Here is a 24,694-nt window from a genome sequence, read left to right as displayed (position 1 = left end):
GATTCAGCTACTTCAGCATTTCCCATTAGTGCCTGAAGCCGTTCTCCTCGAGCTCCAGTCCAGTGATTATGTCTGAACAGCTGAGGTTCTTCTGGTTTTCCTTTTATTCCTTAATCCTTCTGTCCATCAAGTATTGCTGAATGTTTCACATTTCTCTTCGTGTCGCAGCTTGTGGCTCCTCTTTCATTTATACCAACATAATGCTGTATATATGAGTCACACAATGTAATGGACGTAATGGCGGAGTTGACGTTTAAGTGCGTCTTTTATCGATTTATATAAATTAAATTAATTACCATTGTTATTATTACTTGTCTTTTTTTAGCACCCAACAGTCTTTCCTACCTCCTTGCACTGTTATGGCTGCTGATGTAGTACATGGCTTTGATACTTGTATATTTGTGCTGTATACTGTAGCCATACTTAAAGGGGTTATCCAGCGCTACAAAAACATGGCGACAGTGAGCAAGGAGCGGGTATGAGCCAGGGGTGTGTGTGTGGGGGGAGCTGCGGGGGGGGGGGGGGGCTGCATCATCACAGGAGTCAGCAGCGGACTGCTGCCGCTGCTCTTATTGCACGGGGCGACGGCAGCCAATCGTTGCTGTTTCAGCCTGTTGATAGACAACGATCAGCCAACATCGTGCACGTCGGCTGATCATTGTCTTCCATCACATGAAACGGTTATCAGCCGTAACGGGTGGTATCGACTGATAATCACTTTGTGAAATAGGGCCTTTACCTTCCTCCTTGACGATTATCCTGCACTGTTAGTCAGGGTAAACTCCGCTCCAGAGCACCGTTAGGAGCACTACCACGTCATCTGCCCCTTCTAATATTAATCAATGGAGGGGGCAAGCCAGGATGATGTGGCAGTGCTCCTAAGGGTGCTCCGGAGTGGAGTTTTCTCCGACTAACCAGCACCGAGAAGGAAGCTAAGTCACGTACCTTCCTCCTTAGTGCTCCTTACGCTATATGAGGCTATCAGCAGGTTAGATTCGTCTAACTTGCTGATAGTTGTCTTTAGGCTATGTTCATACATCGTTAAATGAAAGCAAGATGCAGTTGTAATTTCGAGATTTAAAAAAAAAATTCCATTGAGGTAAAAAAATTTCCATTTAAGGCAATGAAAAATTGGGCGTCAGTGCACACACCGTAAAGAACAGGGGTAGGGAACCTTGGCTCTCCAGCAGTTGCAAAACTACAACTCCCATCATGCCTGGACAGCCAAAGCTAAAGCTTTGGCTGTCCAGGCCTGATGGGAGTTGTAGTTTTGCAACTGCTGGAGAGCCAAGGTTCCCAACCCCTGGTATAGAATTTCCTTTTCGCCTCCGGCTTGTGTATGTGCATTGGATTAATTTGCCATTCCATTTTTTTTTTCTTACACTCTGCCTTTCCCTGTAGGATTAGCTCACAATGCAGGGACCACTAATCCCAGCCAAATGCCAGATGGAAGTGTATGTCAGTGTTCCCTTTCTTATCCTCCCGCTGAGAGCGTGCCCAGTCATATGCTTCCACCATGCCCAACCTGATCAAAATAGTCAGAAATGACGTATTCCCCAAACTCTTTGTTTCTTTGTAGTTTTCAGAGCCTACTCTAGCGTCTTGTTTACTGTGATTTTTTTTTTACCCATTTTAATGTTTATGAACAGTGACTGTCCGTTTGATGTACACTTTGCACTGCTTTTAACTTTTTAACAAAATTATCCGAAAAAATCTGAATAAACATCTAAAAAAAAAACCTGGGGGAGATTTATCAAACATGGTGTAAAGTGAAACTGGCTCAGTTGCCCCTAGCAACCAATCAGATTCCACCTTTCATTCCTCACAGACTCTTTGGAAAATGAAAGGTGGAATCTGATTGGTTGCTAGGGGCAACTGAGCCAGGTTCACTTTACACCATGTTTGATAAATCTCCCCCCCTAATTCTATTGTAATATGAATTTACTATGAGGGACATTTTGCATTCTCTCTCCGCTGCCAAGCCAAATAATTCCACAGATGATGGCGGTGTATAACGTTTCGTTTAAACATAATCACCGTCACGAATCAATCATGGAGGAGAGAACTCATGGGGCCCCGAAGAGCCTCTTAATTCACATTGTTCTCCATCCTCTGTACATTGAGTAAGCAATAGAATAAGCACAGAATTATGCTGTTTTAATTCAACTGAACTTAATCCAGTATGTATTCAGAGTTTGAAAGGGGTTGTTCACACATACACACAAAAAAAAATATTTAAAATCAACTGGTGTCAGAAAGTACTAGAGATTTGTAATTTAATTTTATGAAAAAAGAAAAGTTCCAGTACTTGTTAGCTACTGTATGTCCTACAGGAAGTGGTGTATTCTTTCCGGTCTGACACATTGCTCTCTGCCGCCACCTCTGTCCAAGACAGGAACTGTCCAGAGCAGCAGCAAATCCCCACAGAAAACCTCTCCTGCTCACCAGACTGGAAAGAATACCACTTCCTGTAGGACATACAGTAGCTAATAGGTACTGGAAAACATTTGTTTAATAGAGGTAAATTACAAATCTCTGGCACTTTCTGGCACCAGTTGATTTGATATTGGAAAAGCCATCTGCAACATGTAAATGTGCTGTAAGGTGAGAAGTTACTTTAGACACACTCTGTTTGCATACAGTTAAAAGGTAGCATCTGTGCGCCTGTATACATGTTAAGATTTTTTGGACCACAGTGACCTATGATTGTATTGTACAGTGGTACCTTGGTTTAAGAGTAACTTGGATTGAGAGCGTTTTGCAAGAAGAGCTCACAGTTTTTCACAATTTTGACTTGGTGTAAGAGCATTGCTTTAGTTTAAGAGCTCCCTGTACTGGGTGGGAGGAAAAGTCGGGGTCTGTAGCAAATCATAGCAGATCCAGTTCAGGCTGAGGCTTACATCAGAGGACAGGACTGTGGAGGTAATCTCTCCATAGCTGTAACCCCTCTCTCCCCAGACAGAGATTACTGCATTTATGTGCCCACATATGTCCTGCTCATTACTTCATGCTCCAGTCTCTGTCAGCCCTTGTGTTTCCCATCCTCTCCATTCCTGCTATAATGTGCCTGCACTCACACTCAGCTATACACACTGCTTCTATAATGTGCCTGCACTCACACTCAGCTATATACACTTCTTCTATAATGTGCCTGCACTTACACTCAGCTATAAACACTGCTGCTATACTGTGCCTGCACTTACACTCAGCCATTCCCACTGCTGTATAGAGACTTTTTTGTCACTGTCCTCCTGCACAGCTCTGTGATTCTCACTTCCTGATTGGTCCATGCTGAACACACCCCTTCCCCATTGCTGTCATGTGACCACACAGACCTCTGACAGCAGCCCTGCTTATCTGTTCTAGCCTGTTGTACTACGCTACTGCATTATGGGGATCTGCAGTTCCATCCTGTAACTACAAACTGCTGCTGTTTTTTTTCATTCTTATGCTCTTACTATACATTATACCCCACATACTGCTTAGCTATATTGTACAGTAACTTATAATATCCAGCTTTCTAAATGTATGTTTTACACGTTATTCAGAATTAAAAAAAAAAAACAAACATAAATTTTGGGGTGTGAAACCATTTTTCTGCATTTCAATAATTCCTTATGGGAAAATTTGCTTTGGTTTAAGAGTGATTTGGATTACAAGTGCGGTCCTGGAATGACTTATTTTGTAATGCAAAATTTGTATTTGAAAAGTTACAAGGTTTGCTAGATTGTCTAAAATAATCCAATACAGGGGTAGGGAACCTTGGCTCTCCAGCTGCTACAAAACTACAACTCCCATCATGCCTGGACAGCCAAAGCTTTAGCTTTGGCTCTCCAGGCATGATGGGAGTTGTGGTCTTGCAAGATCTAGAGGGCCGAGGGTTCCCCATCCCTGCTCTAATAGAAGGATGATGAGAAGCTTCTTCACAGTCAGAATATGAAGACGGATGTAAGTCGGGGGGGGCTGAGGCAGATATACAGTACGTATCAGTTACCTGTTCTTATGTAACGGCCTCTAGATGGAATCTTTAGTTGCTAGGTTACATTGTGCCCGCAGCTTGGGGCGTCACTCTGTATTAAATCATTTAATTATATTAGGAAAACTTTATAAGAAAATCTCCACACTGCGTAAAAGATGCATACCGTAACATTGCTGCCATACAGAAAATGTTATCTATCTATTCAGATCAAATGTGGATGACAGCTAAATTAGCACCCATGTCTTCACCTAAAAAGTTACCATTATTCCTAAGTAGAGCTTTGTGAAATTTTCAATTTCTATTTTTTTGGAAAGCTTCAACACATGCCATTAGAGAGTCAGTCCCTACACCCGCCTTTGCGCACAGCTCCCATGTTTCCTTTAGAGCAAGTTCTGCAAGTAACGTGCAAGTTATGGTGTGTTTACACAGACAGATTTATCTGACAGATTTTTGAAACCAAAGCCAGGAACAGACTATAAAGTGGGAACATGTCATAAAGAACTGAGATTTTCCCTTTTTTCAAATCCATTCCTGGCTTTGGCTTCCAAAACGCACCATTAGGGTCCATTTACACAGAAAGATTATTTGACAGATTATCTGCCAAAGATTTGAAGCCAAAGCCAGAAACAGACTATAAACAGAGATCAGGTCAAAAAGGAAAGACTGAATTTCTCCTCTTTTCAAATCCATTCCTGGCTTTGGCTTCAAATATTTAGCAGATAATCTTTCTGTGTAAATGGACCCTTGGTCTGGGTTCACCCTACGTTTTTGAAATCTGTTGCAAAAAAACGGATGGAAAAACGGATGCATTTGTGTGATCCGTTTTTTCATTGACTTCCATTATAAAAAAAAAAAAATTGGATCCAAAGGCATCTGTTTTTTTTTTAACATACACAAAAATTAGGTCAAGTACGTTTTTTGTGCACGTAAAAAAAGGATATGTTTTGATCTGTTTTTTAAAAAAAATAATGGAAGTTAATGGAAAAACGGATCCAAACGGATGCACACAAATGCATCCATATGTTCATCCATTTTTTCAAACAACTGATGAAAAAAACGATTGCAAAAAATGTAGTGTGAACACAGCCTAAAGACCCTATTCCACGGGGCGACTATGAGGCGCTATCAGCTCCTCGTTCCTTGCTCGCTGCCGCCGATATTACACGTGGCAGTAGCGAGCAGGTGAGTCTGGGAAGGGCTGATTGCTAGATCATCCGGGCAGCCCATAGCATATAGCAGCGGTCTGCTGCCGCCGCTCCTATTCCACAGAACGACGGCAGCAGATCGTTGCTGTTTGAGTCGTTTGTTTTTCAACATGTTCAGCACGATCAGCCGACATGAACGATGTCGGACGATTATTGTCTCCTATTCCACGGGACGATTATCGGCTGTAACGGACGATAATCGTTCCGTGGAATAGGGCCTTAACATGTTGAGACGTGCTACGTTGGTTTTTAATGGACACTGTCAATTAAAAAAATCGCATATCAAATGTTTTGGTCAGTTGGGATCTGGGTGTATAGATTACCCCCTATTGCTAGAACCAGCACCAGCAAAGTGATTTCTCTCCCCAGAAATCACTGCAGTCAGCATCCGTTCTTTTCTTAAAACAAACATAGTGTAGACTTAGCCTTAGGCTAACATATTTCATTTGTTTTTTGGCTGACTGTATGGTCCTATTCCAGGGATGGGGAACCTTCGGCCCTCCAGCTGTTGCAAAACTACAGTTCCCATCATGCCTGGACAGCCAAAGCTTTAGCTTTGGCTGTCCAGGCATGATGGGAACTGTAGTTTTGCAACAGCTGGAGGGCCGACCGTTTCCCATTCCTGATATATTCACTTTTATTTTAAAATATGACATGCGCTTCTTTTGTCCATTTTGTGGATGGAAAACACCCATTGACGTCTATGGTGAGATCCCCCTGTACGTGTTTAGTATTTGATCTCAGTGTTAGTCTATTGCACTCGATGCTGCTATGGACATCCCACGATGAGTGCATTCATGCATGTACCTAGCTATTTCCAGAGTAGTGCAGGGATGTTATATAAGGCTTGGAGAGAACGCTATTCTCCCCGCCCAATACAATGGAAACCTACCCTAAGCCATTTGCCATCCAAATAATTCTGTGAAAGTCAGGTTTTGATAGTGTTATTTATTCTTTTTAAATGTTTCTAAATTTTTTCCATAAAATGTTAGAGGAGACCAAAGACGTAATAAGAGCAAATTAATATTTATAAAGACGCCATGCGGCGGACTCTGCTTGAAGTTCCGCCTGTCCCATCGACTCAATGATATTCTGAAGCTCAATCCGCCATCCGCCCACAGAATTGACGTGTCAGTTCTTTGGGTGGATTCAGCTTCAGAATATCATTGAGTCAATGGGACAGGTGGAACTTCAAGCAGAGTCCGCCGCATGGCCACCGTTTGAAAATTCCATGCAAATTCCAGAGTAGAAACATATGGAAAACGGCCATTTTTACAGGAAGGAGAAATCTACATCCTTCTGTTATATTTCCCATTCCCTTTTAAATCCTCTTGTGACTATGACCAAAATTTTGGTATTTTCCACCAAAAAAAAAATTCTGTGTTTTGCTGGGTAAAAAGGTATTGTAGCAATATCCAGAAGATTTTCTCTATCTGGCCCTGTCTTACGTGAGTGCACGAGACCTGAACAGCGCAGTCCAGGAGCGTTGCGAATGTCAATCACTGTTTCATTAAATTCAGCTGTTCTAATCCGGAGTGCAGAAGCATGAAGGAAAAATTCCGAGGTCATTCATTATGCCAAAAATAACTCCAGTAATCGCTATCATGTCAGAATCGCATTTGGAGAATATGTCAATTGTTTCCAATACTCATACTGAGATGTAGTCATACGCTGGAAGTGCTTCATTGTGAGCCATAAAACCACTGTCCTCCTGACTGCCGGTGATTTACAGACATTGCCACCACTTAGAGGCTTCTTGTATATCAGTCGCTTCAGGTACATACTCTGCCCTATATTCCCTAGATTCCCATAGAAAACCTCTCCTGCTGTAGACAGTTCCTGTCTCGGCCAGAGATGTCAGCAGAGAGGACTGTGTCAGACTGAAAATAAAACACTTCCTGCATGACATACAGCAGCTAATAAGTAATGGAAAACTTGAGATTTTTTAAATAGAAGTGAATAACAAATCTCTGGCACTTTTTGGCACCAGTTGATTTGTTAGAAAAACATTTTTGGTGAACAAACCCTTTAAGTTGTGAGGTGGGACCTCCATATTTTACAGCTGCTTGATCAGATTGAGATCTAAGGAATGTGGAATCCTTGGAGGTTCTCAATCCCTTAAATTCTTTGTCATGTTCCTCAGACCATTCCTGAACAGTGTTTGCAGAGTGGCAGGGTATATTATTCTGCGGAACAAAGCCATTGGGAGAGACCATTGCCATGAAGAAGGTTTCTTGGTCTGCAGCAATGTTTAGACAGATGGTACGCACCAAAATAACATCCAAATGATTGGCAGGTTCAAAGATTTCCTAGTAGAACATTGCCCAGCACATCACACTGCCATTGGAGACAAACACTATTACACATCCGTGTGATGTAAGAGACAATAGAATTCATTGGGTCAAGCCATCTCCCTTCATTGCTCCATGATTCAGTTATGATTCTCACATGCCCATTGTCCTGTAGGTTCTTTGTACTGTAGGTGGTGGACAAGGATCAACAAGAGTACTCTAACCATTCTGCATGTATACATCCCTTACATTGCCCTGTATCCTGATGCTTTTGTATGATAGCCAGCAATACCTTTTTCAGCAACTTGTGCCACATAAGGCCATGTTCACATGCTGTAAGACAGCCATGTCAGAGAACGGCCGCTGTCTGTAAAGTTCAACCCAGCCAGTAATGCAGTACCGGCTGGATGAACTTCATTTCTTTTTAATTGGAATAGGGGTACATTCAGGTGTGCCCGCATTTCAGTTATCTTTAGCAGTCAATGTAAAGCGCGGCCTGAGCTGCACTTTACATTGTATGCACTGTCAATTTTGTGCGATGAATAGCGGCCGCACAAAATTGACATGTCAGTTTTGAGTGCAGCTGCATGAAATCCTATTCGGAGTCCATACAAAGTGTATACTCTCCGGCCGGGATTTCATAGAAAACAATGTTATTTAATTTTTTTACTAAATAGCAGCCGGTGTTGCAATCCTGCAACAACGGCCGTTGGTTAGTGAAAAAATACATTGTGTGAATGTGGCCTATGGCTGTGTTCAGACGGTATTTTGACCAGTATGCTTTCAACCAAAACCAGGAGTAGGTCAAGAGCACAGGAAAGGTGCCAATCTTTTTAAACATGTTTTTTTTTTTCTCTTTTTATTCCACTCCTGGTTTAAGCTAAAAATACTGACCAGAATACTAATATGTATGAACATTGGCCGTTGTCACAAGATAATCAGTGTTATTTATCTTACCTGTCAGTTGTTTTGTGTTATGGACATGGTGTATATTGTACTTTATGTTACTTTATACATTGTACAGTCCAGAGCCGAGCAGTCCGCATCATACAGACTGCAATCCATCCTCCTATAAAATGTAATGACATTGATCTGTGGCTGGGATTTAGGAGCGTGCGATCTATCAGGGCCATTTGTTACATAATCAGAAAGACAGCGAGGAGAAAAAAAAATCAAAACAAGGCCCAGAGTGAGTAATTCAATAGGGCTCCCATGCACAGAGAGGCATTCACTGGCAGCCGTCACTCCATGTGCTGGGAGGCTGCCCCCTCCTCACTCCATTTACATGCATAACTGGCCTAGTAGGTGTAAAAATAGACAGACAGTGCCCGAATTGGAAATGGTCACTCTGGGATGACCGCAGTTGTTGGAGATGAATCCCCAGAGAGATTCCAGTCAGCAAAGGGATAAACCGAAAGGAGTAGTGAACGTCGGCTGTCCAACCTGCACATGGATGTGTAATGCTGCCCACCAGTCCATAGCTTAGGGGTTAACTAGTAATGGGCAATGCACCACTCTGCCATGCATGTCACACCGGGAAATCTATTGGCCACGTTGGGAATATCAGTGATTTGGAGAAAATTTTGGACTACTATGGGTACAGTATTGAAGAAATCTCAGAGCAGGAATCTATGGTGAGTAAGGGTCAGGGACAGGAAATATGTGTCATCATGATAAAGAGGAGAGTAATAGATAGATAGATAGATAGATAGATAGATAGATAGATAGATAGATAGATAGGAGATAGATAGATGATAGGAGAGAGATAGATAGATAGATAGATAGATAGATAGATAGATAGATAGATAGATAGGAGATAGATAGGAGATAGATAGATAGGAGATAGATAGATAGGAGATAGATAGATAGATGATAGGAGATAGATAGATAGATAGATAGATAGATAGATAGATAGGAGATAGATAGATAGATAGATAGATAGATAGATAGATAGATAGATAGATAGATAGATAGGAGATAGATAGATAGGAGATAGATAGATAGGAGATAGACAGATAGATGATAGGAGATAGATAGATAGATGATAGGAGATAGATAGATAGATAGGATATAGATAGATAGGAGATAGATAGATAGATAGATAGATAGATAGATAGATAGGAGATAGATAGATAGGAGATAGATAGATAGATAGATAGGAGATAGATAGATAGATAGATAGATAGATAGATAGGAGATAGATAGATAGATAGATAGATAGGAGATAGATAGATAGATAGATAGATAGATAGATAGATAGATAGATAGGACATAGATAGATAGGAGATAGATAGATAGATAGATAGATAGATAGGAGATAGATAGATAGATGATAGGAGATAGATAGATAGATAGATAGATAGATAGATAGATAGATAGATAGGAGATAGATAGATAGATAGATAATTACAATAGATCAAGTAAAATAAATAGATATTTTCCATTTTCATTCATATGATTGCTAGGAAAACTACGGTCTATAGTAACTGTATAAAATATGCATGATCTGCTTATGGGTTTATGTGTTTAAAATTTAAAAACAACATCATTTATTTAATCGCAGAGCAGAATAAAATGTTTTTTTTATTGAAAATTGCTAATTTTACAAAGGAAAAGAAAAATGCAAAAGTTCTAGTAACAAAAAAGCATGTGTAATTTTACTACTAAAGAAGTCATACAGTAAGGCCATAAAATGTTTTTGTAAGGTATAATTTTCTGCATTTGTGGGGCAAAATATATCTGTGCCCTTTAGAATGTAATTTCCCCCAACTTTTAATTGGGGGAATCAGTTGAAATCAGCTGGTGTCAGAAAGTTACACAGATTTGTAAATTACTTCTTTTTATACATTTCAAGTCTTCCAGTACTTATCAGTTGCTGTATGTCCTGCAGGAAGTGGTGTATTCTCACCAGTCTGACACAGTGCTCCCTGCTGCCACCTCTGTCCATGTCAGGAACTTTCCAGAGCAGGAGAGGTTTTCTATGGGGATTTGCTACTACTCTGGACAGTTTCTGTCACGGACAGAGGTGGCAGCAGAGAGCACACAGACTGGAAAGAATACAACATTTCCTGCAGGACATACAGCAGCTGATAAGTACTAGAATGGTTGAGATTTTTAAACAGAAGTAAGATATAAATTTGTATAATGATCTGACGCCAGTTGATTTGAACACAAAGCCGGATTCCTCAATGGAGACAACAGGAAGAAAATATGTCATGTATGCTTACATCTTCATAATGATATTTTCTTAGTTAATTTAATGAGGCTTTAGGTTGGAGTTACTTTAGTGATTGTATTAGGGAATTGGGTAATGCTCACTTCCCTAATATAATTTTATTTTCCATTTTACTCTTTACAAACAGGAACTTTCTCATATGAACCTTGTGGAGCTGCGGAAAGTTCTTTGCTGATGTCCAGCTTGAGCCATCAACAAAATACAATGGTGGTAGCTGGCTTAGATTGGACTTTAGTATCACCACAAGGTTCTGACAATAATATATAATATACCTACTTAAAGGGAACGTGTCATCAGAAAACAACCTACTGTTTTAATATTTTTATGTTAAACATATTTTTAAAAAATTTATAGTGACTTTATTTTCCCTAATTTTCTGTTTTCTATCTATATTATATTATCTATCTATATTATATTAGGAAACTTCCTGTTGTGTCTGTAGTGATAAGAGGAGGCTGCTGTAAAGTGATCTGTACAGCATTGCAGCGTCATGTGACACCAGTAGATAGAGGAAACAATAGCATCTCCCTGTGAATTTACCTCTTTAGGCTGCGTTCACACAAAATGTATCCGCAGCAGGTTTCACGCTGCGAATTCGCAGCGAGCCCCTCTGCGGACCTGGGCCCTGTACACCCTATGGGCAACCAAACTCGCAGCAGGATGGACATCCCGCTGCATGTATGTCCGCAGCCTGCCCCGTCCCCCACCGCCGGAGCGTATACTTCACCTGGTCCACGATCCGGCTTGCTTCGGGGTTCCCGACACATCCCGCTTGGCCAATAAGTGCCCTGCTGAGCGGGACAGGAAGACACTGGGAGCCATGAAGCAAGCTGGAGCGGGAGCAGGTGAAATATACGCTCGGCGGGGTGGGGTTAATGGGGCGGGCCGCTGACAAACTCGCAGCGGGATGTCCATCCTGCTGCGGGTTTGTCTGTCCATAGCGTGTACAGGGCACACGTGTGAACGCAGCCTAACAAGTCAAAGAACGCTCTCAGTTATGTTTCACATTCATCTCAATGGGGCAGTCTGTCTATTGCAGTCTATGTCCATGAGCCTTGCTGTAAAGCATGTCACTAAATGCTGTTAAAAACAGCTCAGGAAAGATGGCAGCCTCCATATCATTGTACAAAATATGAAATAACAAAAAATTACAGTCAGAAATTAAAATTAGAAACAGATTAGAATACAAGAACAACTTTTAGTATCTGACTCTAATCAGTAAAAGAAAATCTAGGTGACACATTCCCTTTAAGCATACAGTAAATGTGGAGACTGTGCCATGGCTGCCAATTTCTTCCTATCTATATCTATCTACAATACGGTACTTACTGTAGTCATTAGAATTGTCGTATGGTACTGCTAGTTATGCAGGTGTCTACTATTCTGATATCCAGAGTTGCTAAACCAAGTTAGGACCCAAACCTAGGACCCATGCACAGGGCTTGTGAATCTGCATTGTACAGATATGTAATACTAGACTTGTAGTCTACTATCAGAATATTCTCTAGCGAGTTTTTTTCCCCTAAAGATTCGTACTGAATTGTAATGTTCTATTGCATGGTATCTTACAGCTTATGATGGTACTGTATGGCAGCACAGGTAATGAAGCCCCACAGTATGTATCACTGTGCTTAGTAGTGTGCAGTCACCCTTACACTTATCAAATGCTTGTGTCACTGCCATTAGTTATTCCATGTGCTGTTCCCGGTGTGACCATCAGCAGTCTTATCCCAGCAATCAGTCTGCTCATGTGATTTCCTGCCCATGCTTACTGCAATGTGAAGTGTTCGCTACACCAGGTGACCCCCAGGTGACTTTCACCGTACTGGACTCTCATCTCTATAATGTCACCTTCATGATTTAAGTATCTAAAACACTATACGTAGAGTGTAACCATCATTTTTTTTTAAAGAAATTAATAGTACAAGCGATTTTAAGAAACTCTGTAATATGTTTTATTAGGCAAAAAAAAGCCTTTGTATGTACTCAAAAAGCTGTTTTTTGAGCCTCCCCCCCCCCCCCCCCCCCACACACACACTTATTATCATTCATTACACCTTCATTACTGAGAAGCAAAGTGAAGACTTATTTGCTGAGTCCATTATAACCTATGGAGGGGGGGGGGTCAAGGAGGATGAGTGAGCAGGGAGAGCAGACAAGCAGCTGTACAGTTTGGAGACTGAGCACATAAAACACTGGATTCACAGGTCAGAAAGGTCACTGCTTATCTGGAAGCTTGGTGACAGAAGATTGCAGGATGATGTTTTGTACAGTGCTGATTTTCTGCTGATCTCCTTTCCGTGCCCACTCACTCCCTCTGCCCCTCCCCATAGAGCCTAATGGACACAGAAATCTGAAGTGAGGGGGAGGTAGGAAAACAGCTTTTTGAGTACAGAAGGAAACTCTTTTGCTTAAAGCCTTAAGTTTGTGTTTGGATGCTATATGCCGGTTATACCAGGTTCTATTTTAGACCAATTTTTAATATGATCTCTCCTTATTTACTATGTGACGATCTCCCCTCCCCTTTATGGCGCGGCTCCATTGACTCTAATGGAGTGGCGTCACAGAGGAGAGGGGGTTTTGTCTCATTGGGGTCGGCGGGCCCACCCCCAGTGCTTCATGCCGGACCGGTGCTCGGGAATAGACCGATGCCACGTGCGGGAACTGTCTGGCAGTTCAAAAAAAGACTGTGGCACTGGCATACCCGCACCGGTCTATTCAAGTAAAAAACACGAAGCGAAGCAATGTACCTAGTGCTACATTTGCTTTAAGGTAACAATTTAATGTAACGTACAAGAGTTCTGCTTTGCCAGAAATATCCAGAGCCGGCTGGCATGAATGGCTCGTGCTTGTTGGTGCTAGTTTAGAATCCTGTAGGAGTAGCAATGCAGTGACTCACATCTTTTCCAACTTTCATTTGACTTTTATCTGTTTTTCAGCTTAGACTCTGGTTGTTATATTGTTATAGCGTTCCCCTCTACAGATCTGTTTCTATTGAAAGCCATTTGCACTTCTGCATAATGATAATCTATGATCATAAAGCAGATCTGGGTGTGATTTACCCGCTGAGTATATTTGTGTATATTACTTATATGGATACAGCACTGCCTGTATACTGTATATGTACCAGCTGTGCTCTTATGTTGCCTATGAATTACATCACTTTACAGGAGGAACAAGCCACATAAAAAGTTGAGTGACTTTAAAAAAACATTTTATTACTTGGATTATACTAGTAATGATTTAGGGGGGAATTGTTTGGTGAGTAATTGGATTTTTCACCCATTTTTGGTCTACGTTCTATTTATGAACCAGTATTCGACGTTTGAATATTTTTTAAATGCAACTTTTTTTTTTTAATCTGCCTGTTTTGAGTATTCATCCAACAGTTGCCGTAATCTGGGATTATCGCCCAATTTATCATTTGCGACTTTTTAAAAAGTTGCACAAACAGGTGTGTCTGGTCAGTACCAGGTGAATATGCTTGCACAATTTTGCGACTTTTTTTCTTAGATACAGTCACTATGACAGTGCTACATTTTAATGAATCAGTCACAAGATATTGGAACAAAATACACACCAATCCCCATTAGAATAGTTGCACAGATTAGACTCCTTAGTGAATGCCCCTCTTAGGGTACTATTTCACGGAACGATAATCGGCCTGATTCGGCCGATTATCGTTCTGTGTAATAAAGACAACGATCAGCCGATGATTGTTGTCATCGACTGATCGTTGATATAGGTTCTGACCTATAATTGTTGGGCGCCTGTCTTAGCTGACACGCCACTCAGCCAATCACAGGCTGGGACCGCCGCGGCCAGTGATTGGCTGAGTGGCTGTCAGCTGAGACAGGCCGCTCTGAAGCTGGAGCGCACAGACCCGGGGAGAAGCACAGAGGAAGAGGAGCCCTGCAGCCTGGACAGGTAATATATAACGTTTAAACAAGGGCTGCAAGGACATCGGTAAGGATGTCCCTGCAGCCCTTGTTAAAAGATTATCGGGCCGTGTAATAGGCCCAGTAAACGAGCGCCGATCTAGCAAATCGATTCTCGTTTACATTTATTATCGGGCCCCCATCGGCCTGTCCAATAGTACCATTAGAGTCTCTATTATGATCTAACACTAATAGTCGTGGTTGTCTATGAAAACAGTCATGAAACTTGTAATCACACAGATGTCTAGTAGCCTAGCAGAGCTCCTATAATGTAGAAGGGGAGGTATTTTTTTCACAGCATTGTTTAATATGAAGATTTCCCAGAATGCAGATGATCAGATCCTGCCGGGTGCAGACAGTTATAAATCTGGGAGATTTCAGCTCTGAAGCCAGCTTTCTGTCGGTGAATGAAAACACTTGTGATATGTATGTGTGGTTTAAAACCATAACCTGACAGCGAGACATGATTTGGTACAGAGCTATCTTTTGCAACAATTTGATTATTCATCTAAATAATAAACTATATTTCATATTGTACATTCATGGTTTTAGCAGCTTTAAGATGTTGTCCCGCTGTTAAATGTCAGCTTCATTGTATAGAGCATACATAAAGAACATTTCTTGCCATTTGTATGCTGTAAAAAATTATCTAATTAAGAGTTATGACCTTTACTTACATGGTATGGCGCCGCCTGGTGTTAAAAGTGTGTAGCAATGTGCATGTCCACCTAATGAGCTGAGCACTCATGGACACACATGCTCAGAGACTATGGTTCTACATGAAATCTAAAGGGCAGTTTACTATGTTGTTAGCTTCCAGAGGGAGAACGCCTGCTCCCTAGCCGCATCACCAAAGAGAAAAAAAGAAGGCAAAATTATTATTTTTTTTCTTTTTTTGTAAAATTATTTAAAGCCTCTTTGTAATATCAAAAAGACTTCCAAATGTACAGTGTGTTCCAAACCTGCATCTCTTCAATACAAGGGATCAGGAGCTGAAGGTAAGCAATGGGATGTGGTATCCATGGGGGGTGACAGCTGTACACTGGCTGTACAATAGATCTTTTTCATTGTCTGCTGACACTGTTATTATGATGGCCGATGGATTTTTCCAACCTTGACCTTTCCGTGCTCTGCAATAGACTCGGCCGGGCCTCCCTTCTGTCTGTTGCCCCTTCTAGTATCTCCCATGTCTCATTACTATGTCCATTCATTATGATGATGCAGACAGGTCTATCAACACAACCTAAAGCTTTTCAGTTTTTATATAATACATATATATATACTTATTATTATTATTATTATTACATACCAGTATGTGGTCTTGTACTGTATGTCTTCTTCTTTTTTAAAGGGGTTATCCAGCACTACAAAAACATGGCTACTTTGTCCCCTACTGTTGTCTCCAGTTCAGGTGCGGTTTGCAATTAAGCTCCATTTACTTCAATGGAACTGAGTTTCAAAACCTGCACCCAAACTGGAGACAAGAGAGGAGGAAAGTGGCCATTTTTTTGTAGTGCTGGAAAACCCCTTTAAAATACCGTTGAAGGGTATGCATAGATTATTATATATATATATATATTTTTTTTTTGGAGTCATGTATGTACCTGACCATTTTTGTAGTTGTTTTGGACATTATGTTGCAATTCCTGCTATACTCCTACTTTGCAATGTTAGGGGCCGTTCACACTATGGAATCAATGCCGAAATTCCACTCGAAACCCTGCTCCCCTGTGCGGAATCCCGCCTGCTATCTTTTTTAATGGGAGGTCTCGCGCCTCTCCCGTCCTCTCCGTTTAAAGGGTATGTGCCTACTACGGAATCCGGACAGATGACCCACCATGGATTCCGAACCTCGCCCCCCCCCTCGTGCATCTCTGCCCATTCTATGCACAGACGGTCTTCACCATTCTGCCCAAAGATTGAGTCCGTGGGCAGGGGTTCCGATTTCGGTGCCAGTTCCAAAGTACGAACGGGCCCTTATAGTGTTGTATCTCTTTTGTTTATTTTCAATAAACAGATGTTCTAAAAAATAAATAAATAACATTTTTGCAGTCCATGGTGCTGCAGCATACAAAGGGTTAACTGCAGAAATTGGAGTCTTTGTGATCGATGCCATTAGAATTCAGCCATATTCAGGAACTCAGATTCACAGATATAGCAGAGCTGAGCTTTTGGCACAGTTCATCATAATGTCAAATTGAGCAATATTCCAAAAGTAACAAAGGTTTTTTTTGACATGTACAAGGACTGCACAGATCTTGCACATTATTGTGGTCCAGGAGTAGGGAACCTTGGCTCTCCAGCTGTTGCAAAACTACAACTCCCATCATGCCTGGACAGCCAAAGCTAAAGCTGTAGCCTGTCTGACATGGTCGGATCTCCAGTCGTGCAGTGGTTAAGCTGCAGTCTGTACTACTGTGGGCGTGATGCAGCATTTGTCCTCTCTGCAGTTCCTGCTCAGCTGAGCTGTGCTTTATCTGCTTACACGATTGGCTAAGCATCAGGGGGGACTGGTGACACATCAATGCGGATTACTGGTTTGCTGCTCACAGGACGTGCTGCTTCCCGTGACCTTTACTTAATGTGCCAAAGAGATAACATTTGCCTATACCCAGACCAGCCCAGTGCTCACATCCATAGGCGCTGGAGAGATAAAACACGGAATACACACTCTCCCCTCTGTGTGTGTGCAGACTCCATTACCAATCTCTGCCCATCGTTTGTTAGTTACCCATGTAGTACAGGTCACTCATAAAAGATATTTAGCTAAATTATTAATATTTTATTTTCATATATTATTATAGCTTGCAGTTGCAAAAAATCTGTTATGTTAGGTGTTGTCACTGCCTATATTATTTATTATCATTATTGTTATTATCATCATCACCATTATAGTCTGGTTTAGCTGTATATGTTAAATGTGGCTTCAGATACAGATTTGTCATGGACTTGCTGTAGTTTTCACAACAACGGCCGTACTTTTAGCGGGTCGTAACAATGCCTTATTTTCAATGGGATCCCTGCCGGAGCGTATACACATCGTATACGCTCCAGCCGGAATCCCGTGCGGGGCCGCAAATAACTGACATGTCAGTTTTCTGCGGCCGCAATTCAATTCAATGTCAGTTCACACAGTGAAGGAGGGGCTCCGGCCGCTTGCTTCACTGTGTGCTATGGGAAGCTCTGATGCGGCTGGAAAGATCATCCGGCGGTACTTAAGTACCGACCGGAATGATCCGAGCAGAGACTGGCCATTCCGTGACCCGGCCGGAGTCACGGAACGGCCGGTCTCATACGTTGTGTGAACATAGCCTAACTGTGCTGCTGTTTCCATGGCCGCATTAACTATATAAGGAATGTTCGTGCGGCTTGGATGATTTCTTTAGGGGTTCCTTTTTATCTGGCGTTTTTGAGACCTCTAAAAAAAACTGCAAAAAAACTACCAATCCTTTGGTTTTTTTTTTGGTCCGGTATTTTCTCCCGGCGTTTTTGACTTTTTGAATGATATTTTTTGTGGTTCAGGTGTTTTTGTGTGCTGAAGTATTTTTTTTTCCCTCTGCAATCATGTGACCTAGTTGATCCACCACAAATGGCGACAAAAAGCCAATGGCGTTTTTGAGACAACCAGAACAATCCCATTGAAGTCTATGGTAGAAAAAAAACTCCCTGGCTGGCTTCACACTGCCTTAAAATCTTGAATCTTGGATTGCGGACTTGAGAAATCCCATTGTATCAATGGGGCAGGCAGATTTTCAGATTCCGCTTAAAATTCCACGCTCATTCTTTAGTATGAAATACCCTAAGGGTGCCCTCACACACGGCTGTTTTTGTGTCTGTTTTATGGACAGAAGTCCCGGCCTTACTGCGTTTTTGATGACCCAACGTGACATCTGTCAGTTCCGGTCCTCTTGCGCTTGCATGCACAAAACTTGCCTGAGGCGGAAAGAGCATTGGGGATTTGGCAGAAGTTGGATCATTTTTTAAAGGTTTTACTGCGGTTATAAGAACAGGAATCACAAGGCTAAAGAATCTGCCCACTTTAGTAAAACTTTGCCATTTAGCGACCCAGGATTGCCATTGAACAACTACTTTCGGAACTGTAGGGGCATTGGGTTATCACCCATCTATAGCACATGATGGAATTATAAAACCTGTGTTGTACAGTATATGTACCTGATATAATACCTATAGAAATCTATGGCTTGATACTGTAGCTCCAATAGAATCCATGAAAAAAAAAATTATGGTCCTTTTAAATGCTGTTTTAGGGTGCGTTCACACATACAGGATCCGCAGATTTGATGGCCCAGATTTGCTTTGAATCAGCAACTTCAGATCTGCTGCAGATCCTGTACGTGTGAATGCACCCTTAGGCTGGGTTCACAATAGGTATAACACCGGCCGTTCTGTGACCTGGCTGTGTCACAGAACGGCCCGTGTCAGTGAAGTTTATTTGGGCCGATACTGCAGTACCAGATAAATTTAAATTCTGTTGGATTGGCATGCAGGCGCATCCATGTGCGCCTGCAACCCAAAAAATGGAGAGTGCTTACGGAGCCGCACTCTCCACTGTGTGAACTTTCAGCCTTGTGCGGCCACTATTCAATGAATAGCGGCCGCACAAAACTGACATGTCCACTCGAGATTCCAACCGAAGCATATGCTATGTGCATACACTCCGTCCGGGATCCCATAAACTGTAGTACAACGTAAATTTTGTATTAATCACGGCCCTTGTTGCAAATCGACAACAACGGGCGTGTTTAATACACAACTTACGTTGTGAACATGGCCTTAAAGTTATTTCTTCTTAAAACATTGCATCTAGGGGATGTCGGCCTAAGAAAGGCGTACGGCTCTGTAATAATGAACTATATGGGGTAAATTGTAATGTTTTTGAAGACATTTCTATCTGAAAAAAAATGGATGGCACATTGCTAGGATATACTGGAACTTTTTAATTGGTGGGGGTCTGAACGACCAATCTGATCCTGAGAATGAAGGGGCTGCAGCCTTGATTTCGCTCTGTTTCTGACTGGGGGGCATTGGGCAGATGAGTTCCATGTGTTTTTAGAATTTTACAAGTTGGGTCAGCTCACGTGCTCTGTATCTGAATGTCGGATCGTAGCATACTTGTTTTACTGTATAGAAGCCACTTACATGCCAGGGATTATAATAGACTATTGCTTTGTTAGTTCTTACATTGATCTTTTGATCGTATAGTTGGTTTAAAATGCTTCAGATATGTGACCGATGTACTTTTTGTTTTACAGTCGGACAGCAATACCAGCTTCCTCAAAGCTGCACGATCGGGCAATTTGGACAAGGTACTGGAATACCTTAAAGGAGGAGTAGACATCAACACGTGTAACCAGGTACAAAAAATTACCAATTATACTTATTTCTCTATATACACTATGATACAGTATTTGTCATATTCTAGTAATTCTTAGGACCCTGTTTCTCGTATACCGTCACAATATGCAACATTTTTGCTGTTATTGCTTGTACCTTGCGGCTATGTTCACACAGTTTTTTTCATATACGCTGAAACCACAGAGTTTTGGGCCATTTTTTTAAATCCTTTTTTTTAACCCCTTAACTCCCCCATAGGCTATCTTTTCTACGGGTCTGTAGAGAATTTATAGAGCAATGACACACATGTGTAGCCTGCAGCTCCTTTAAGTCATGATTTAGGAATCCCCCTACTCCAGAATGCCAAGGGGGGCATTGGTCAGACCCACCGTGATCTTACTATTATACCGATAGGATAGATAGGAATACCCCTTTAAGGAGTATGCCAGCCCAACCTCTGGGTCCAACCTCTGAGAACACTTATATATCTAGATCAAGGCCCTGACTCCCAGATATTGGAACCGCTACCCTTGAACCCGTTGCCAGGTGCCTACTATAGAGAATGGAAACCACTTTGTAAGGCTGGGTTTACACTATGTTTTTTTTCATCCATTTTTGCAGGAAATGGATGGAAAAAAGTTTTTTTCCATTGACTTCCATTACAAAAAAAAAAATAAAATCCATTTTATTATGCGTACAGAGGAATGTGGTTGACCCTTTTTTTTTTAATGGAAAGGAAACACAGATGCACACAAATGCATTTCTTGCAAAAAACAGATGAAAAAAACTTAGTGTGAACTCAGCTTTAAAAAGTGGTTTCCACTCTCTATAGAAGGCACCTGGCAACTGGGTCAAGGATAGCGAGCAGGATGCAGTGACAGCATTTAACGGGGTTATCCAGCGCTACAAAAACATGGCCACTTTCTTCCAGAGACAGCACCACTCTTGTCTCCAGCTTGGCGGGGCTTTGCTGCTCAGTTCCATTGAAGTTAATGGAGCTTAATTGCAAACTGCACCTGACCTGGAAACAAGAGTCATGTTGTCTCTGAAAGAAAGTGGCCATGTTTTTGTAGCACTGAATAACCCCTTAACCCCCCCCCCCCCAAACCATCCTGCACTATGCTTTAGAGAATACAAGATGATGGCGGCTTGGCACGATTGGAAAATGCAGTCTCTTGTACAGTAATACCTCGGTTTTCGAACGCTTTGGAACTCGAACTGCTTGGTATTCGAACAAAAATTTACCCAGAAGTAGTGTTTGGAATTCGAAGTTTGCTCAGTTTTCGAACGTTTTTCGAATGTTTTTGCGAGCGTGGATGGTGGGTTGTACCTGGCGAGTTAAGCAGTGGTGAGGCTTCACATACAGTACAGTACTGTATAAGACTGCTGGAGTGCATATACAGTGCAGTAGTAGTACAGGCAGTGCACCACCATCTCCCATACATTACAGTGCTTGGATAGGGGGGACGCTATACAGTAAAGGATGGGTGAGGAGTTGGTGACTACTGTACTATAATTGCCGGTTCTGATGAACATTTCTTATGTTTAATGTCCTGTACAGTATAGTGCTGCTCTGTACTGTACTGTAGTGATTATACTGAGCACTTATCAGAGTAATAAATGAGTATTGTAGGTAATTATTGGTGGCTGCTGAAACCAATTAATCACATTTACATTATTTCCTATGGGAAGACACTGCTCGGTTCTCAAACTGCCTTCCGGAACCAATTAAGTTCGAGAACCGAGGTACCACTGTACTTGCATTGAATTGCTGATGTCAGACTTCCTGAATTTGGGAGGTTTTTCCATCCATTTTTCCATCCGTCTGGAAAAAAAGTATGAAAAAAGTATGAAAAAAAACGTAAGAAATAAATTTATGAAAAAACGTAGTGTAAACCCAGCTTAAGGCCATGTTCACACAACGTCAAAAATAGAGAAAAGGCGGCCGATTTTGATATTAAACTGACTGCAATAGCAATGCATTGAAGTCAATAGAAAGAAGGACGTCCAATGCACACAATGTATTGAATAACAGATGTTTTTACCGCGGACGGCAAAATAATGAACATGTCTTTTGCAAACAGCGGCCGTTTTTTATTAGTTGTTCACACGCAGTTTTTCTTTTTTTTCACCGTTCTTTCTCCGTTTTTACTATTACATTCAATAGACTTTTCAATTAGGACACACCCAAAGAGAAATTAGTAACCACAAACTAGAATAATGTACCAACACCAGTCATTGCGGTAAGGGGAGGCCAGACAACTAAATAACGTCCGTTATTTTAGACTCAAAATGACGGAAGTCATTTTAAAAGGAGCTGAAAAAACGTTGTGTGAACATAGCCTAACACTCAAATGAACATGTACGTTGTGATGCAATACTGATATACAGAACCTTAGTACTACTCATACAGCCGCACACCTCCATTGTATGTGTCTAATAGACACCTCACACATAATATACAGCACACACTTCACACCTCTGCACATACTCGATACTTTCCACACACCAACATAACCTCCGTCCTAGCCGCACATCTCCGCTCACCCCGTGCATCCCCTATGCATCCCCTGCTTTTCTTATTATATCCTGCTCCCCTTATGTCTGCACTTACTGGAGGCATAGGGGACTTTTCCTTTGGTTGTTTTACACGTCTACTATTTTTACTCTGGGAGAATAATCCTGTGAAGTTTACTGCTGCTTCTAAATATATTCATTCATTATGTGCTATTTTGAGCCTGTGGGGCAGGAGGAAGATCACTGAGTAATGACATTAATAATACTTCTGTCTTCTTCAAAAATCTCTATTGCCTTTTACTTGCATTAATTAACTTCTTTCCGGCTTTTTTCTAATTGCTTGTTTAAGTATTTTTATGTTGGATTTTGCAAAGTTGGCAGAATAGTTTATCGTTTCATCAACAGATTCACAAGTATAGGATTTTTTTTTTTAATGTACTGAAGTCTTTATTTATCATAATATTAAAGTGTTAAATCATGTAAGTGGGTTTTTATGCTATGTAACATATCAAGTATGTCACAATAACATTTCGAGAACACTGACTAGTTCAACTAGATGAACATTTGTAATGTTACGAGTGATGAATTAATATCTTTTGTTGCGGCATCCCCTTTAAAACCTATATTTAGCCTTGATCACTGTTTAAGGGGGTTGGCCACTTTATAGTAAAATTGTTCGGGGCAAAGTATTAATAATTGTATTCACTGCGCTTACTGACAGCAGCTTCCTGTGTACCTTATAGAGCTAATATCAGACTCCCCTCCTCCAAGCTGTGCTGTCCTGTTCTGTGGTGATTCTGTCCAAAAAATGGCTGACATGGAGGAGCATGTGACCATGCTCCACCTTCAGTGTCCACTACTGAGCCTGTATATGCTATAGGGGACACTGAGGGTGGGGCATGGTCACATGCTCCTCCATGTCAGCCATTTTTTGGACAGAATCACCACAGAACAGGACAGCACAGCTTGGAGGAGGGGAGTCTGATTTTAGCTCTATGAGGTACACAGGAAGCTGCTGTCAGTATATACAGTGAGTACACTTACTAATAATGTACACAGAACAATTACTATAAAGTGGCCGACCCCTTCATAGAATGGAATACATAATATAAATGCTTTTGCTCTACATATTTAAGAGTGACTTAAAGGAAACCCGTCACCAAGACGATGCTATCTTATCTATCAACATTCTGTTATAGAACAGGAAGAACTAAGCAGATTTTTTGGAAAGGATTCAGTATAAGACTATAGAAACATAGAAACATAGAAGATTGTCGGCAGAAAAAGACCACTGGGTCCATCTAGTCCGCCCTTTTAGTATTTTCTTTCTTATCATCTTAGGATAGATGTATGTTTATCCCAGGCGTGTTTAAATTCTGTTATTGTGGATTTACCAACCACCTCTGCTGGAAGTTTGTTCCAGGAATCTACTACTCTTTCAGTAAAATAATATTTTCTCACATTGCTTCTGATCTTTCCCCCAACTAACCTCTCACTGTGTCCTCTTGTTCTTGAGCTTAGTTTTTTTACTAAAAACACTTCCCTCCTGAACCTTATTTAGTCCTTTAACATACTTAAAGGTTTCAATCATGATTATAGTGTATTATAGATCACAATCTCCCTCTTCCTACTGGTTATACCTCTAGCTATACACCCCAGCATACGATTTGCTTTCCCCACCGCCTGGTTGCACTGGTGAATCATTTTAAGGCTGTCAGATATCACTACCCCTAAATCCTTCTCTTCTGAAGTCTTTTCCAACACAGTACTGCCGATGTCATACTCGAATAGAGGATTCCTCCTCCCCAAGTGCATTATTTTACATTTGGAAACATTGAACTTCAATTTTCAATGTTTGGACCACATGTCTAGCAAAGCTAAATCATTTTCCATATTACTGACACCTCCAGGACTATGTTCCCACAGCGTTGTTTTTAAGCAAATAACGGACGCTGATTGTAATGAAATCAGCGTCCGTTCTTTTCTGCAAGGGAGGCATTGCATTGAAGTCAATGCAATGCCTCCTGCTGTGTTTTCACTTTATTTTAAATAATGAATATGCCTATTATTTCCAGACACTGTTCACCGATCAGCGTCCGGGAACAATAGCTGTTTACATAATGTAAAGTACGGCCACTGTCCGTACTTTACATTGAAGTGAACCGTTAATTGAT

At 41.3% G+C, this 24,694-nt stretch overlaps 1 protein-coding gene across 26 annotated transcripts in view; it reads left to right on the top strand.

Annotated features, from left to right (window-relative positions):
• The window catches only part of ANK2 (ankyrin 2), a 382,082-nt gene that overhangs the window by 230,284 nt on the left and 127,104 nt on the right, over positions 1–24,694 (top strand). For 24 of the 26 annotated variants that reach the window (XM_069978472.1, XM_069978476.1, XM_069978475.1 and 21 more), the window contains one exon: positions 19,922–20,023. In XM_069978472.1, coding sequence (XP_069834573.1) covers positions 19,922–20,023 — 102 coding nt within the window. Of the gene's footprint in view, positions 1–8,862; positions 9,110–19,921; positions 20,024–24,694 lie in introns of those variants that run through there. The other 2 variants (XM_069978464.1, XM_069978461.1) reach the window with 1 other exon arrangement.

Source organism: Dendropsophus ebraccatus, chromosome 7 (assembly GCF_027789765.1).
Source record: "Dendropsophus ebraccatus isolate aDenEbr1 chromosome 7, aDenEbr1.pat, whole genome shotgun sequence".
NCBI lineage: Eukaryota > Metazoa > Chordata > Amphibia > Anura > Hylidae > Dendropsophus > Dendropsophus ebraccatus.
Note: the sequence above shows the minus strand (reverse complement) of the source record. Positions and strands in the feature narration are given on the sequence as shown.